This window comes from Wasmannia auropunctata, unplaced genomic scaffold, assembly GCF_000956235.1.
Source record: "Wasmannia auropunctata unplaced genomic scaffold, wasmannia.A_1.0 LD336057.1, whole genome shotgun sequence".
Lineage (NCBI taxonomy): Eukaryota > Metazoa > Arthropoda > Insecta > Hymenoptera > Formicidae > Wasmannia > Wasmannia auropunctata.
In genome coordinates this window covers 1,400,302-1,419,063 of record NW_012026833.1, presented here as the reverse complement: position 1 = coordinate 1,419,063, position 18,762 = coordinate 1,400,302, and the positions used below count along the sequence as shown (strand labels likewise).

Genomic DNA, 18,762 nt, shown 5'->3' with positions numbered 1-18,762 from the left:
AATTCCCCATTGTTTATTTTATTTTTTCCGTTTTACCATTCGCAATTTTTTTAAATTGTTTTTTATTCCAGATGAGAGGGCGTGATAAATTTCGCAAGCTGTGTTCAGTGGTAACACCGTCGTCGACGATGATCTCTCGCCGATCGGCCGTCGGTGAGAGTACCTTCCGAGCGGATCAATACTACTTGGCGTCGTTCGTCGTCACGTGTATCCACACGCTTGTTACGCGCACGCTTCGACGCTCGGGACGGCCGGGACGCAGTTGCATCCAGTTGCATCAGAAAATTCAGAAGTTCGGAAATGGCAGGACCGTAGAATTGAGCGACGGCAAACGCCGAGTGCCACGCTGAGTCTCCTGTCAAACAACGAATCGCTCGCGTTCATAGATTCGACAGATCGCAACGATGGCTTCCGCCGGTGAGTATGACATACGCCGATAATGCGCTATCGCGACGAATACTCCGTGCACGTCGCACGACGACGCGCAGCGACGTCGCGGTTTGATCATTGGCGTGATGACAGCAAATAAATAGTAATTACTAGTTACGTGTCATTAGCGGTAGGATGCAGGATCGTGTCCGTGTGAGTTGTGACAATCGACGCGGAGCCGCTACGCCGTGTGTCGCGCTTACTCATTCCGTCACTCGGTAATTCAATCCACCAAGATGCAGACACTCATGCCGGCGTCAGTGACGTAATTAGATAAGCGCGCATTCAGGGCAATATATAACGCGTTGATGACCGTCATTTAACGCACGATAATTATCGGCACGCAAAAATTTGAGTTTCTCCCTAGAAATTTATTATAATTTCTTAATTTCACGTAATATCCTTGTACTAATCTTAAATCCTTTACTATTTGTTTTCTTATCCTTTATTATTTCTTTCATTACTCGGTCAATTCACGCCCCGATCGTAAATTCGGAGCTACGCCCTCTCCCCCGGTCGGGGTTGTTGCGCCACTTGTTCCTCAATCCTCAGTTGCAGTTGCGTCTCTGGATTGGTATATTCGAGAGATCAGAAGCTGCGAATCGTTTTGTCGTCTGACAATCGATTATACATGTACATTCACAGACCGACCATCGCTCGATCTGCACGCGAGGCTGGAAATTTAGCGGAAATCGGGGAATATTATTCGCCCAAGATATTCTCTGCTTTTAGCAAAATACCGTCATGTACTCATGTACGCGAATGTGTTTGGTTATGCGCGTGTGTGTTCGGTGTAGCTGCACCTCTTCCCACGACGAAGGTGCACGTTTGAGTTTCTTCTGGACGGCAGAAGAGACGGAAAGTGCAGGTGAACGACGCGCCCGTGCTCGAGATGGCGCTCGCGTTTTGTTTTGGCGGGAAAGTTACGCGGCGTTTCTCTGCCTCGCCGCTTCCTTCCTCAGTCCTCTTCGCCCTTGTTCATTGCTACCTTGTCGCGGCTCGACTTTCGGAACTGTTCCGAACTGCATTTTCGCCAAGAGAGCCACCGTGACCGAACACTGCGTTGAGGCCCCACGAGCGTTGTTATTCGATCCACGTTGATTTGGGAGTCAGCTGGTTTCGAAACACAAACGAGAGTGAACGCCCTCGCGATAATCCGTTGGTGAGTTGTAATGTTCACTGAAAATCGAACACGTGGGGAGTCATTTAATTTCTGATCAATCGCTGGAAATTACTTAATTTAATCTGCTACTGTAAGATGTTCTATTATTATATTTCATGTAGAAATAATAGGAAATATTTTACCGAGTTAGCTATGTTAAATAATAGAGATAATTCTATTGTTACATTTATTGTTTTATTTTGCCAACATTTTCGACCTTCCAGCTTTAATAAAAAGTTTGCTTTATATAAGACAGTTATATTTTAATTAGATATTCTCTACTCGCGAGGCACATACGACTCGCAAGCATTCTTCTGTACGTGTTTGTGACACATATGTGATTTAAAACTTCAATAAATTTATTCCAAGAAATATGGATAAATAGGAGCTTTAGAAGAATTTATTTTGAAGGTGTGTTTCGGTGATTACAAAAAGTACCACAATATACTTTTTAAAACAATAAATTCCTACAAGACTCCCGAAATTAAAATAACAGTGAAAATAAGGCAATGGGAATCAGTGTAATATATAAATAATACGCAGTTTAATATTCTAGCGAAGAGTTTTACTCATCCTAACATTGTATAAATAATAAAATAATACGTCAATAGATAAAATATTTTTTTTATTTATTATTTTATCTATTGACATTTTATTATTCATACAATGTTGCATTTATATGCATTATCGTTATCTGCTGTATCGAAGTCCAGACAAGAGATTTATTTAGCTTTTCAACAATAAAATAATACGTCAATAGATAAAATTTTTTTTTATTTATTATTTTATCTATTGACATTTTATTATTCATACAATGTTGCATTTATGTGCGTTATCGTTATCTGCTGTATCGGAGTCCAGACAAGACATTTATTTAGCTTTTCAACGCTTGGCATTAGTGAAGAATTTGATAGTTCCTTCACCAGTTACGGTATGTGCACATTTCACTAACAATAAGCGAGAGATCATAATTTATTGTTCATTTCACTGAAGATGGCTAAGAAATGTCAAAACGTCTGAAAAACACATGTGAGAGTAGATAACTTCTTCGCTGTATAATATTAAACTGCATATTATTTGCCACACTGATTTCCATTGCCTTTTTCACTGTTAATATACTTTTAGCAACTGAAAAATTCTTAATATTATTATAATGCAATTAACAAAGGAAAAACGCAAATTAAAATTAATGACATTTATGTTATTGATAATAACAATAATCTGTGGATTTATATGAATGTGATGTATGTGACATATGTATCATATACGTGACATATTATCTGTACAAAAATGTTTTTGATAGTTTTACTAAGTTAAAATACTAAACTAAAAATTAAGACAATAGAATTTTCACTAACAAGATTACAGTGAATGTGTTCTAACTCATATTAAAATAATCGATATTTAAGGACATATAATACCTTTCTATCATATTTAAAACATGTTTTAAGATTTTTTTGTACTGTTGATAAGTTAATTCTGAGAAAGTAATTATCTTGTTTAAAGTATACTGTTTGTATTATATGATACGTCATGTTTCTTACTGATCAGTTGTTGAGTGACCACAGCTAACGCTATTGGCTCTACAATCATTCAACTGAATAAACTATGTGAGAAACAATTTATCTGATAAATAAATTGTCACATAGTTTATTCGAAGTAATCGGCTTTGAGCCGAGTAGATCTTTGGTGCGTCTTCAGTACTAGACAGTGAAATCAAGCACATAATCTGTCTGTTCAGGTAAAACAGCTCTTGAAGCCTTCATCAAAATGTCTGGCTCCATTGGGAAACTGTACAGACGTCCGTTCACTGTATGCGTGGAGGGCAACATAGGAAGCGGTAAAACAACGTTTTTAAGCCACTTCAAGAAATATGACAATGTTACAGTATTAGAAGAGCCGGTTGAGCTTTGGCGTGACGTGTCTGGGACGAATCTACTGGTGAGACAGAAAATACTTTTATTAAGTTAAAATTTAGTTAAGAGACGATTTAACACAAATATGCAATATTTTTAAATCTTGTTAAATCTTAATTATTTACGAAGATTTCAGTACAATAGTGATGAGAAAATGTTATGTCAAATGATTATTTAACATTAAATATTATTTAGCACAATATTAACATGTGTTTTACTTCATTTTTATTAAAGAATGTCTCGGTTTTTATATATTAAATGTAATAACACTATATTTATAAAAAAAAATAGCAAAATTAATGTCTCACAACTACAAAATGTACATATTTTAATACATATTGCTATATTAATCTATGTGTTTGTATAAATAATAGGAGAAACATTACAAAAATGCATTGCAGGAATTAATGTACAGAGAGCCGACTCGTTACGCCTTCCTGTTTCAATCTTACGTACAATTGACTATGCTCCAATTGCACACTTGTAAGACACCCTTGCCGTATAAAATCATGGAGAGGTCCGTCTATAGTGCAATGTGCTTCGTCGAAAACTTGAAACGCACGCACGTACTACGTGACGTTGAGGTCACTGTCTTGGACAACTGGTATGACTGGTGTTTGCAAAATGCCACTATAGAGACTGATTTGATAGGTACGTATAATTTTTTGAGAAGTTACCCTACACCTGAGGCGGTATCTATATATCTGTTTACTGACTTTTTCTTTTTATTTGTATTGATTAACAGTATACTTAAGGACAACACCTGAGCTCGTATACGACAGGATGAGACAACGAGGTCGGAAGGAAGAGAACGCTGTCTCGTTGGAGTATCTGAAGCAAATACACGAGATCCACGATGACTGGCTCTATCACCAAATACTAAAGCCGGTGCCGTCGCCGGTTATAACCATAAACGGTGATCGGGGGCTCGATGAAATGGTGGAGGAGTTTGACAAATGTAAAAATGAAATCTTCAGCAAGGTAATAGACGACAGCGACATAAATAATACGATGATTACGGTATCGAAAAATCACGTGCTACCCGAAATTAAAGCTGTTTCAGACTAAGTCGTAGAATAAAAAAAAGACCAAAAATAATAATTAATTTAAATATGATTGAAGCGAATGTGTTATGCATTTATATTGCTTAATTATTATATACAGTTTTGTACGTTGTGTACTATTTTAATTCCACTGACTGCATTTGCATATATTTATTTCTTTTTTCGTTCAATTTGTAGTATATTAAATGTAATATATAATTAATTTTGATTGTTTCAATATCAAAGAATTAATTTTACATTCTATCGGTATTCAAATTACAAAATTAATACAATTTGAATTATTAACGAGAAATTTGTGTCTGGCTTAATACATATTTAATTCAATTATTATTGATCAATTTGTTAATTACATAATATTTGAAATAATTTTATGCATTTAAATCCTTTTGTAGAGTACTAGATATAATAGGTTTTTTAAATCAATGAGTACAAAATAATATTAGTGTCAAATTTTTGGAAGACATGAAATATCTATGGAGATATTTCATAAAGGATGATAAATTCTTTATCAAAAAAATCTGTTAGAAAAGTACAAGAGGGATTGTATTAGAATGTTAAATATATCCGAAAATTTGTTTTTTTTTTTAAAGCTTTTTGTAAAACGTTTGAGAGAAATGAATGCTAAAAATGCACAGAATGTATATATTTATAAAAAAAAGAATCTGAGAATTCGAAAATATTAGGATAGGAAAAAAATAGAAAATAGCTGTGTAAATTATATTAATCTGAAAACTTAAGTGAAAACATTAATTACAGGATGTTGATGTATGCACATGCATACGGTTTAAGTTTATCATATTCAATATTTATTTTAAATGTGTAACATAAACGCATATGTATATGGACTTGTATGACTGAAAAAATATATATATAATATTTAAAGAATTGCATGTTTATTTCTGTTAGATTTTACAAAATTAAGGATAAGTAGAAAAAATGTATGTATGTATGTATACACATATGCACATACATATTGCAATATTACGTGTAGACGTGTGTATCGCGCAAAGCGACAGTTACAGGTTCGTCCATGATACCTTCGTATCAAAAACCAGATCATGTCTCTACTTGAAACGCAGGCTCATCGCGGTTCCGTACAATGCCAAATCAAGGCTTGAATACGAATTTGGTCTAGACAATATTCTTTCGGCCTATCTGACGTGTCAGACGAATGTAAAACGATCTTCGTAACGATGCGTATACCGTGTGTCTATTAACTACGCGCTAAAATATGATATGTATAAAAATAATGGAATGCTATCTCGAGTAAAAAAAAATCACAATCGTTCGCGTATGTACAAGCGTTAATTAGAAATTTTTTGCGCGCAGCGCTCAACTAAGACGGATTCTTGCGAGCTGCAACTAATCGCTCGACGCAGTCGTATTCCTGGCAGGACCACAGTATGGTAACTAACGTGCCGAGTTGAGCGTCCCGTGTGTTGGCTTGCTTCCAATCGAGCAGCAGCTGATAGATTACCTGAAATCATCATCCATGAATGAAAATCGGCGACGAATCGCTCGTTATTAATACATGTATATTTACGAAGAAATTTGTAAATTTTACGTGAAATGTTTAACTACGTGAGTAATGCTTAGCGCTTCATTAACAGCAAGCATCGATCTCGAACCGATCAAGTTTCAAATATCTTGCTCAACCAAGATTGCAGTCTGATAATCGCGAAAATTGATGAATCATCTGAGAATATCTGATTCTCAGAGTACGTAGATATTCACCTCGTCGATACCCTTGTGCCTGTAATTCTCCTCGAACTGATCGATCTGCCCGTCCGAATACGAGAGCCTCCTCGCGACGTCCCGCCATCCGTGCCCGACGTGTGTCTTAATAATGAACATGTCGTCGTACCCGAGCTCCTCCTCGCACGTGCTCATCTCCTCCACGTTTTCGGGCATCGGCCGATACTTGGGCTTCGAAGCCGTCTCGGACTGTGCCGCATTGTTGTTCGCCGGACACTGATTTACATTGCATATGTAGCTCGTGCGCGAGCCGATCTTCACTCCACTCGAATTGACTATGTTGTAATTTACGATATTCGTGCCTTGCGCTGGAATAATTGATTTCGTAGAATTATTAAAGAGAAACATCGGGTATTGTCGCGAATTTACAACTACATTTATTTATAAAGATTGTCGAGATGCCGTAACGAAATTTTCAAATCTGTCGCGCAATTCCTAAACATTTGCATTAAATATTTACTATCTCGAATACAACATTTCAATTGATCGTTAGACAATTATAAAAATTCACCTCGCCTGTGAGTTATCGCGTAACTAAGGGGCGCCTAGATAACGCCTTAACTTCTCGATTATCATCGTTCGCGACCTGTTTCAATACTGTAACTATCGTGTACGTCGTATTATCGCGGCGAATAATCCCAAGATTTGAAACGGCGGAAGAGTTGCACGACACAAAATTTCGGCGGCTATATTACGAGTCCGCCGCGATGATAATCTCGTAAAATATTTTTATGAAGTCGGTTCGAGGGAATCTTCCATCGTCGTTACACGTGAAACCGCAGATGCGAATTAAAGGAGCACGAATGTTTGGTTCGCAAACAGAATAATTTATACTGCGGCTTTTCGAACGCAAATAGAGCGTCAAAGTGTACAACAGCCAAAAATGACACTTCGTATCCTTTTTTTTTTTTTACAAAGTAGCGATTTGCAACTTTTGATATTCCCCGAGTTTACGTGCTTTGATCGTGAAGATAACATGTCTTATTTCGGTCATACAAATATTTGCAACATGAATGCATGAAGCGGCACATTTTTATTTCATTTAACTCGATTTTGATAAAATTGCGACAACTGTGCGACATAATTTCACTTTTCAGTAATTTTCCTCCTGCATCACCGCTAATTTTTAATGCAAATGTCATACGTCAATTTGTCGAAATGTAATGCCGAAATAACTACTTGTTGCGTAATTTCTTTCTTTGCATTTCGTATCTTTCGCAATCGTATCTTTCCATTTATGATAGGTTTATTTCCATTTACAAAATTAAGAGTCTAATCGCAAAAAATCACGAATGTAAGAAATTTTACAAATTCTCTGCCCAAATAGTCTTTTTCATCACATCCGTCCTATTTTTGTAAAAAAAAAACAAATTTCAAAATATTCCTCTTCGCTGTGAAGTGTAAGGAAAAGTGTTTCCTAGATAAAAGTTATGGAGCGCAGTAAAAAATACTAGCGTGACAAAATAATAAAATTCCGCGGACGATCTTCGCTTCGTGTCGACAATTGCACCGGTCTTTACGGCCACGATAACGCTCTTGTTACAACTTACTATATTTGCTATATTTTGGTTTCGTCTTCGTCCTTGGCCGTTTGTACTCCTTCGACTCGCTCGTGGGCCTCGTGTCGCCGAGATCTTCCGGCTTCGTACAAAAATCGGTGGGTGTCGTCGGCCTCGCGTCATTCGGCACCGACCTTTGTCTCTGCATCGACGCGGTTACGTCATCCTTCTCCTTTTCCGGCGTGGCGGGCATCGACTTCGACTGCGTTTTCGTCGACTCCTCGTCCGCGCTCGGCGAAAGATTGTGCACGTAACTTCCGGTTCGCGGCGGATCCGGTTTCGCGTCCGTCGTCAGCATGTCGTGAAATCGGCGCGACAGCTGGGACAGAATCGGCATTTTCCTAAACGCTCGATGCGCCTGCAAATTACAATCGCAGCATTGGAATACAATGTTGTTTTAAGAATAATATTCGATCCTTTTAAAATAAAAATGAAATATAAGCGTGGATGTGATTATGTTGTTAAGCACTTCATAAATCTTCCCGACGGATAAAAAGATCAGATAAAAGAAAGAACCGCGCGTTATTTTTAATTGAATTTTTACATTGTCTAGAAAAAATGCGCGACATTTAAGCCACAGGGTATAAATCATGTGCTTTCAAGCTATGCATTCGTTACACGCGACATTTCTCAATGCCGCTGCTAACGTCAAACCAGACGCTCCTCACATTATTTCTCGTTAAGTAGATACAGTCAGTAACCAGGCGCAGCATTTTCCTGGGAGACATGAGTTTATTATACTCGCGCTCGCACATCGTCATAACGAAAAGCATGACGAAGCAAAGACGGCTGTGAAAATGTGGAAAAGCATTTCACGGAAGTACATCTTTTATGAAAATTAGTTTATCATTTTTCTTTCTCTACGATTTTTTCTTTTTAATTTAATTTTAGTAGTCCTTTAGCTCGATAGATTCTAGACTTTTTATCAAAAAAATCACAATATGACCAAAATTAGAACATCGGTTAAAAACAAGCCATGATCGAAACTTGTTTCGAAAATGAATTACTTCTTTTTTTCGTGCTCTCACGGACGTGCCATTATCGTAATTATATGCGATTCTGAATTTAACGATCCACTTATATTGACGTACTTCCGGCGCTATTGTCAGATGCATACAAACACGCATCACTCGCTTGCACAGTATATTCTTTGAGAATAAGTTCCGGTCTGCGAAAAAAAAGTATTATATGGAATTGAAACGCTATTGTGCAAAATTTTACTGTAATTGAACTGACAGGTGATTTGGCATGAAGCGTTTAATTGAAAATTTAGAGTGTTATCAAAGATAGAAACCTACTGCAGAGACCGCCAGCATTCGAATATCACAAAACTGTATAACAGTTAAATATATAAAATATATATACAATCATTAATATATTTTCAAACTATTACGAAGCAAAACAAAATTATCTCGCAATTCGTATCGATAGATGTTCCAGCACTCGTTTTGTAGATTTTCCCAAAGCTTCTCGTAAAATAGGATGACTTCTCACGCCACTTTGATATTGGTAATTCCTATATTTTTTGCATCGCCTTTTTATGCTAATTAATGTGACAGTGTGGATAAATCCCGACAGAGGTTTGCAATTATCGCGCTTAGTAAGATTCATCTGAATCATCCGAGGCGATTCTTTTCGCGGTCGAAAAAATGAAATCGCTGGAAATTCCGATGTCTCTCCTCGATCATGTTTCTGACCGTGATACGAAAAAGTCTGAGATTACGTTGACCCCCGCGCGCTGCGTGCCTTGCCTTGCGGAGTGTAGTCTCTAAATACCACTGTGTAAATATTCATCGTGTAAAGTAACCAATGTGTGTAATCTGGTTATCAGTTGACACGCGCTTCTCTCGTTCATTTTTGATATACAATCGATACAATTCTGCCGATCGCTCGAATGGATATGTACTCGTCAATTCGTTGGTGAATTTTTATTCCCGAGTGTGAATTTTTATTTCCCCGTTTTAATTCGCTTCGGAACACCTCGATTCAATAGACATCTCGACTGTTTTTTCAAGCGGATCAAAAATATAAATAAAAAAACATTTTATAGTGGTACTTGATCCTAAAGTACAATATTATATATATGATATGAAATGAAAAATAATATTCTTGTTGCTCAACATCGCAAATTTAATTTTGGAAAGTAAGAGGTATCCAAGACTTCATGAATAATAATAATTTTGTAACCAATTTTGCTTATACAAAATACTAAATAATTTTTTTTTAAATACCAATATCTATTAACTTAAAAATGCTAGGAAAAATATTGCGTTTACTGAAATTTTTACCGCGGCGAAAATTGTTTCGGATTTTATCAGAGGATACACTCCCAAACTCTAAAGAAAACTTTTTATGGAGCATTCTTTGTATACCTTTGTGATTAAAGCATATATCTATTCTCATTGCGTCATACGTGCACAAGCTTCCCGGAATTGTGTTATTTGTACCGATAACGCGATATACCTTGTATACCTATTGCAAACGAGTGTATTTTTAACCGCAGATGTCTCGCGGGTGTGAAAGCAATTACACATGTATATCATTCCTTTGTTGGATTCAATTGAATCTGATAAAATCTGTAATAAATGGATAAATTGGTCTATCTGCAATAAGTGTGTGTGTCGCGATGTTACAATCTATAATATTTAATTCTATACAATATGAATCTATGTAACATTTAATACTATTTCTTATAATAGAGCAGTAAAATTTTAATTTCAAATTTTTATTTTTTATTGATAGAAAGAAACATTTCTACAATTTTTCAAATTTTTAGATTAATCGTATAAAAGAAGAGAAAAAGAGAGAGCTTTTGTACAGCAAAGCGATTTTTTGTTTTAATTAATAGAAAAACGACAATTTTAATTGTACATTCGACTATATTGTTATCTTCTACATTCTGTTACACGAACATATGATGCTTCTCGCTATCAGCTCAGCCGTGACCCACATGCGGTGTATCGTTAGACTTTTTCACGTCGCAATGATAAACAGGAAAGTGCATGACGATTACGTTATAGCGTTGCGCTGAAAGTAGCAAAAAAAACCAAACTTGAACGTTTTAATCGAGAGAAGCTCTCTACGCGTTCGATTGAAGCTTTATAGGAAAGTGCTATCTATGTAATCTGCGAGTGTAACGACCTGTATATATTTAATCAAACGTGTGAATCACTCGAGATATGTATTTCAAACAAGTCGATCAAGAGACAGTTGTTGTCCTCCATGATGAGTTTTCTACCTGCAATGCAACTGCAGAGGAATATACCGTACTGCTGGTTTTTTTTACTAATAGGTAATATCTTGAAGACAAGAGAGGATGATGCATGGCTTCATCTTTGCAAGAATAGTCGATGGATCTCGAGTTTGATCCCTCGACCCTTATTTTATGCTTGCCTTTTATGCAGAGATCAATTTGGAGAAAATTAGAAGTTTGGTGAGTGAAGGAGTTCTGATTATATCATCCGGTTTGAGATAACCCTCCATATTTTACTTTATTGAGATTGCATTCTCGTCAATACGCAACGTATATATTGTTGATCTTGAAAGTGTTTCGGATCGCAGAGTTCGTCAAGTCGGATCAAGAAATTCAATGTTTCCAAGTAAACGCGTAGCTACTAATTAAATCAAATTAATTAATTAGCCGAATATCTCGCGAGATATGTGTGATTTTGTTGCTAAAAAAAACCGCTCCGATAAGATATTTTCCTCCCTTGTTAGTTTCGCGCGATCGTAAAATTCGTGCTTACGGGATTATCAGCTTAAGCGTTCGGTAAGCAAACTCGTGCTTTCGTATTTGCAAAATTAATCGCGCTTTCGCGAATTTCAGATAAAGTAACCCAAACATAAGCATTATGTAACCGGGTTTTGCGTAATTTACGTACGTTATCTAAAGTTTTTGTACCGCCGTTAAACGCGATTTTAAGTCAACCTAGCGTCCGTGAAAAATGAGTAAAACCAATTGCTCATCGCGGAAAAGCACTGCCTGTTGACATATTATATATCTGAATTAAGCCTAATGCCGAACATTTGTCTAACGAAGAACATTTGTAATAAGACGCAAACTATAATCAAAATCGTGGGTATTTTTGGATTAATTAATTTAATTTTCCAACATCTCGTTTTGTGTGGCAATTAATATGCCACTTGTACATTTAACTTGTATAACAACGTATTTTATTGAATTCTCCATTAAGCCGGATGTGTTATGTGTATAGCCGGATGTCTATACTTATAGCGAAGATAAGAATGTTAAAAGAGGAGTTGTTGAGTGCCGTTGACATTTCATGATAGACACCTTATAGATACTCGTCGGGTGATCGAATATCTATTAACGCATTATAATAAATAAATATTGTGATGGGTCCAAAATGCCTAATTAAAACAACGTTCAGCCTAAACACAAATTTTTAAGCATACTCGTACAAAATGGTGAATAAATAATGCAGTGATTTATTTGAGTTTTTTAATTGATTAACTTTACCGAGCGTAACACTTATGACCAAAATAGTAGTTTTGAAGTTACTAAATTAAAAAAAAGTCTTTAGCCCCTAATCGTATGCAAGCAGATATTAGCTTAAAATTTGGAATTCCAACTATATTGCAGCTATTTTACGAAAGAACCAATAAAAAATTTATTATATATTTATAATATTCATAACAGTTTATCAAAAGTAGAGAATCATTTATATTCACAAATTTTTTGTTATCAATTCTTTACGTTCCTGTGATATTACCAATTTAAATTCCAAGCAGACACTGCAGAAATAAGAATTTTATGCCGTATAATTACGAGTGACATTGTGACTCATCGTACGCTTTTCATCTGGAAATAGATTTCTCTACGAAATGCTCTATCTATGCAAATCGTGTCGTTTCATCGGCAAGCGATGCAAAAGTGTGTTCGCACGGTTCAGTGACAACAACGTGCATTGCTCAAACGAGACGTATGTACGTAGAAAACGGCCTTGCCACCTGGGTTTTCCAACGGCAAAACCAGTTGCCGCGACGCGGCGTGGCGATGCTAATGAATTTGATAGCGGCACGACAGACAATGCTGAACGGAGGACAAAGCCTCTAACTTGCGGGTAATTTTTTATAGTGAAATTATCATGACAGTATGCGCGATTTCCATACTAATGTCGTGGTTTCTGTAGCTCTCTGCGACTTTCATATTTTGTTTTTAATCGAAAATTTTTAGTGCGCTGATATCGAGGCTGAGTATGCAAAAATCGAAGTTTTAGAATCCATTTAATTATGTATATTAATATTAATTTTCACGGTACAAAGCTGTTACTTGACGTAGACGCGGCTCCCATACAGTAGTCTATATCACAATCGTTTGTGTAATCTAGGGAGATTATCAGGATCAATTATAATAATTGTCAAATTGAATTGGAAAAACGAATCTATATTCCATCGGCCAACTATTTTTGGTTTTCGACTAATTCACAATTTAATGTGGCAAACTTACGACAGATGTGTTACTTATATCGATTCAATGACTCATTGTGCAGATACGTTTAGATTGACTAATTATTACAGAAGAGTCACACTTCAGCGTAGGTATTACAGAGGTATTACATTACAATATCGATTCATTTTAATTATGTAGACAAATCGTCTGCATAATTAATTAAGTCTACAGAAAGATCGAATTGCCGGTGTTAAAACAAAGCAACGTTTATTTAATAGAATAAAACAGAATTTATCCAAAGTAAATCGTAGCAATGACAAGACAGTTCGTTAAAGAAATCAACTCAAAATAGATCATAATCTTGAAGAAACATTCATTTGCAGATGCGTCTCGTTAAATGCAGTTGTAATTTATCATGATTTCCTTGGCAGGCGCTAAATAAACAGTGATAGATCCAAAATGTCAATACAAAAAAAAATTCAACCTAAACACAAATTGTTGAGTATACAAATTGATGAATAAATAATATGCAGTCGATTTATCTGAGTTTCTAAATTTATAAACTGTTAAACGTGAATATTGAGAATAATTGATACATATAATTTGAATAATGAATGATTTACGTAAATTAAAACCACAAGTCTGATGAGGACTCGTAGATAATGACTTCCTGAAGTTATATAGTTATACTGATCAACATATCGACGTTAGAAACGACGTGAGAAATAACGTCATTAAGACGTCATTAAGACGTTATTGAGACATGATTTGACGTCATTTGACGTCATCTTATTACTTGGGAGTTGTCTAAGAATACATCCGTTTCCCATACGCGTAATTGAATGTACGTAAATGCAAATCGTCTCAAATAGTATTCAGACTTCTAATTATAAATTGAGGGATCTGCAAACAAAACATTAGATAATAAAAAAACTCCTGCATCATCATCTACGTCCATCTAATAATCACTATGTTACTAGTAGAATTACTTATTGTCTTATTAGCGGAATTGGCATCATAAATCTATTATGTAATAATTTAGCTGAGACTACATCGTATTAAAAGCGTCACTTCTTACGCCACGCGAGGAAAATACGATCACGAATGTCTTTTAATACGTCAATCATTTTAATATTGATAATTAATGAACACAAAAATTAAATATTAATGCAATGCTAAAATCGTTACATCAGAGATATCGGTATTATGATACACTGTCGCCTGGATATACAAACTGCAGTATATTTACAAACTGTAAAACGCTTCTGTAAAATAGATGTTTGGAAAACGAAGTGTCTCGCGCGCGTCACTATAATCGCTCAATTTAACGAGATAATTTATGAAGAGATTAGGCTTTGCCTAATCGGTTCTTAGAAGCGTCTGTTAGTACAAGCCATTAATGAAAATCATCGTTTTGAAGTTGGCTAAACAATGCGTGTTATTATAGAGCCGGTTTAATTTCACCTATCATTCTAATTTCTCTCGTTAGCGTTAACTTTGTCATGAAAAAATAAATGTCTCTTGTAAATCTGTTAACAAGGCAAGCCTACAATTTTTTCGAAAATCGGAATCTCGTTTATTAGAAAGATTAGATTCATCACGTGGCAACTCCAAATATAGAAACGTGGCCTCGATAGAAGTTTTTCAATTCCGAGTCACGTGTGAAAGAAAGTGCATTCCAATGTTAATTGGATGCAAAAAAGTGGATGCACGGAATTCTTGGTTGAAACCAAATGAGATGGGACGGGACTCGACTCAAAGTTTAAATATATCGACATTTATCTGGTTAAGCGATTAACTACTGATTAGTTATCATTTCTTACGCTTAGCTATATAAGTGTCAGAGAAGAAAGAATAAAAATTTTAAAATGAGATTGAATAAATGTAATATTATACCTATCAATACGATCATTCGGATTCTTTTTCTTTATTTTTGTCAATTTCTTCGCTGCACAGAGAGAAATATTTCTTTAGATTTAATAAATTTTGAAGAAAATTGTTTCAATCAATCGCGTTTTTTTTACCAAACAATATAGTTAATTCAATAAAATTACAAAATTTGTATTAAACAAAGTAATGTTTCATTTAGAATTATATTGTTTCAATGAAGTAAATGTAAGCCAAACAGAAAAAAACGTGATTGCTTGAAATAATTTTCTTCGAAATTTGTTAAATCTAAAGAAATATTATTTTCTATCTGTATGCTTGGAAATAAAAGAAACAAATATATTACACATCTGAACGGATTACACATGCTCTATTTTAGTGTCAACCGCAGAACGATATTGGCTGTTTTGATTGCAAGTGTACTACACAGAGTAAAAAGAAGACCAGAGAGCGAAACGAACGGACGGAAACAAAAATTGTTTTCAAGATTAAAGATTCAAGATTGAAGTCTGACGCGCTAACGTCACAATTCCTTTTACGTCATAATTCCACATTACATTCGGCTAGCGGTTTTTCAGGTTTTCTAAAAAAAGGTAGGTTTTACAATTGATATTAACATACTATTTTTTTGTACTACTTTTTTCTATCTATATTATTATTAATATTGTTAACTTATTTTAGAATAAATTAATGTGTGAATAATCCTAATCTAAATGCAATTAACGTGGATCGGAACTCAGCCTGAGGCTAATACGATAATCTGATAATTTAATACGCGTACAATATGAGACACGCGCATAAATCAATGGAAGGATCATATACAAGGTATCTCAAAATTCACAAATCAAAATATCGTAGCAAGAAAGTCTTCGAAAAATTAAGTAAAAAAGTTATTTGTAAATTTTTAATTTGAGTAGTAATTTTTGATATATAAGAGTTTAAATTTAGCCAATTATAGATTACGATTAAACGGAAACATGTCCGTGAGCGCGTCGATAGTGTTAGCGGTCGCGCACTTCACGCGAGTACTAATCTATAATTGGCTAAATTTAAATCCTCATATCTCAAAAACTATTACTTAAAATAAAAAATTACAAATAACTTTTTTACTTAATTTTTTGAAGACTTTCTTGCTATGATATTATGATTCGCGAATTTCGGGACACCCTGTATAACGCTAAATACATGATACACCTAGAATAAAAAAGTGATGTCTACGAGAAACCGCGACGAGGAAGAGGAAGCAGACCTCAAATTTATTCCAATTATATTACGTGTTGAAATATGCCTGATAGAAGATAGAAGGCCAATATACGATCTTCTTCACGATATTCTCAGGTATGAATAAAATCATGTTTACGATAATGCACTGTTTCACGCACGAGCAATGATTTATTCATATATTATACATCCGCTTGTCATCCGCTTTTTTTTTCAAACAAGCAATGAAGCGAAACTATCCGGAATTACACGGAGCAATTTATCTCTCATTATTGAACTCGATAAAAACGGCGCGGATGTCATATCCGATGGGCGGCATATCACAATTGATTTGCGTGCCGAACGTGGAACCTTATCGTTTATCACGCTCCGCTATCGTTTTTGCATTGCAAAAACGACGATGCAGCGACGGACGCAAATTAACCGTAATATGCATGTGAATAATTTCCATATTCAGGATTCAAATCGCCGTTCACAGCGCGCACGTGACACACGGCACGCGGGAGAGAGCGTTTACCGCGTATCGGAAACAAAGGAAATTCCTTGCTGCGGGAAAATTCTGTGAAGCTGTCGAAGAGGCGATAATCATATCAACGGCTTATGGTTACACAGTCTGTTGTCCAGCAGCGTCAGCCATTTCATCAACATTTACAGTAATTTCAATAATTCACCTATATACACACGTAGCGCAAAAGTTGTGCGTCTGCTTTTGCTTTCTGTGTTCCGCAGACCCGGATTCAAATCCGACTAGAAATAGTCTGTATATCGCAAATGTCCGCAATAATGCGTATGCGTGTATAAGTATATACAAAATGAAAACAACATTGCCAAATGCATATGTATTATGCGTTTAGATTTTCTACCTTTTCGCTTCTTTCGAGTCCTTCGCTTTCTTACCATCGGATTTTTATTCGATCGTTATCTCGCGGAAGGCAAAACCATCAAGAGTATATATCTTGCCATGAAAATCCCTCAGGCAGTTCGGAACCGGTGTTAAAACTGTAGGTTCCGTACAAATTTGTAAATAGCGCTACAAAAATACGATGAGGGATCACCACGCTTCTGGTAAGAAAGCAAAGGAAAGAAGCGTAAGTGTAAAAGTGCTTGAAAAAATACTTATACACGGAGAGAATTTTCTTTCAAAATTTACCCTGAAAATCATGTTAATTGTGAGACAATATAGTATTTTAGGTAAATTTTACTGTGCACTACAATAAATTTTACTGCGAAATCTTATTGTAGTGCACAGTAAAATTTGCCTAAATACTATATTGTCCCATAATTAACATGATTTGCAGGGTAAATTTAAAAAAAAATTCTCTCCGTGTATATATACATTTGGCTGCTTGTTTTCATTTTATATACAAGCATACGCATTATCATCGCTTATCACGGACCTCTCAGATGCAGGTAGCTCCTCGTGAAGAAAGCACAAGAGATAAATGCCAAATGCCTTTTTCAGGTTTAAGGAACGAACGGTCCCCGAGGTCTCGAGGATGAGTCCTTCAGGTCACGCTCGAAGTTCCACGTTATTCAGAGAAATGCGCACAATCGGAAATCGCAGATCTACGATGATCGTGTGGCTCACCTTGCTGCCGAGAAAGATTGAGCGTTCTGGCAAATCGACGTTTCTCGCGGGCGTGATCATGGAATCGCTTGGCGAATATCTGCTGCTGCTGTCGCTGTGTATCTGCCGATCGTGTGTGTATTTCAAATGCACGAATACTCACGACGGACGTCTCAACTCGCGCGTTGATCGTCAACGACTGATTACTGACTGACTCGCCAGACTCGCACGTCGCACGGCTGACGGCGGACGAGCCGCGTGACGCGTGACCGACCAGGGACTCTGGGGGAAGTGCACTCGCCTTGTGTTTTTTTTTAATTTTTTTTATGAACTTATCAAACAATGTTCGAGCAATCTGTTAGCGTACTGTACTGTTGTTAATTCTATTAACTGTACTGTTTTGTACTATTTTAGATGGAATATATTATTAATTGTTTGTTTGACGAAGTTGTGAAAAGAAGATTAAATCAGGACAACAAATGATATAATAAGAAGATTTATCGTAGATCATTCTTTCTGTTGACTTAAGTTAATCAAAGCTTGGTCGCAAAGTCGACATAAAGCTGTAAAAAATTCATTAATTGGAATACATCACTTAAATACTTGCTAAACGACAAATATTACTCGATTTCTACATAATGCACTATATTAATATTCTGTTGGCAAATTCTGTGTTGCATTTCTGCATTCCATCGACAAATATTATATATTATAATAGACGTTTTCCACAGATTTGAAAGTAATTATTGTTTTAAATAATATAATTATTTATATAATTATAATTTATAT

The 18,762-nt window shown here is 35.7% G+C and overlaps 3 protein-coding genes across 6 annotated transcripts; 2 read left to right on the top strand and 1 right to left on the bottom strand.

The window, feature by feature from the left end:
* On the top strand, positions 1-4,584 carry LOC105450733 (deoxynucleoside kinase). 4 transcript variants are annotated; one of them, XM_011690714.1, is made up of 4 exons: positions 1-417; positions 3,333-3,532; positions 3,909-4,158; positions 4,253-4,584. In XM_011690714.1, the coding sequence occupies exons 1-4, from the start codon at positions 405-407 to the stop codon at positions 4,573-4,575; spliced, it is 786 nt and encodes a 261-aa protein (XP_011689016.1). In that variant the 5' UTR covers positions 1-404; the 3' UTR covers positions 4,576-4,584. The 4 variants fall into 4 exon arrangements, with proteins under 4 accessions (XP_011689016.1, XP_011689017.1, XP_011689018.1 ...); XM_011690715.1 differs by lacking the exon at positions 1-417 and adding an exon at positions 463-1,591; XM_011690716.1 differs by lacking the exon at positions 1-417 and adding an exon at positions 2,457-2,522.
* Positions 4,585-4,798: 214 nt separating this feature from the next.
* Positions 4,799-18,698, bottom strand: LOC105450731. Its single transcript, XM_011690712.1, has 4 exons — positions 17,995-18,698; positions 7,877-8,243; positions 6,306-6,634; positions 4,799-6,048 (listed from the first exon to the last, which is right to left on the bottom strand). Exons 1-4 carry the CDS (start codon positions 18,052-18,054, stop codon positions 5,908-5,910), a joined length of 897 nt encoding a protein of 298 aa, XP_011689014.1. The 5' UTR covers positions 18,055-18,698; the 3' UTR covers positions 4,799-5,907.
* On the top strand, positions 15,483-17,984 carry LOC105450730. The gene is made up of 5 exons (XM_011690711.1): positions 15,483-15,778; positions 15,867-16,010; positions 16,384-16,523; positions 16,864-17,059; positions 17,869-17,984. Exons 3-5 carry the CDS (start codon positions 16,396-16,398, stop codon positions 17,872-17,874), a joined length of 330 nt encoding a protein of 109 aa, XP_011689013.1. The 5' UTR covers positions 15,483-15,778; positions 15,867-16,010; positions 16,384-16,395; the 3' UTR covers positions 17,875-17,984.
* Positions 18,699-18,762: the final 64 nt, after the last annotated feature.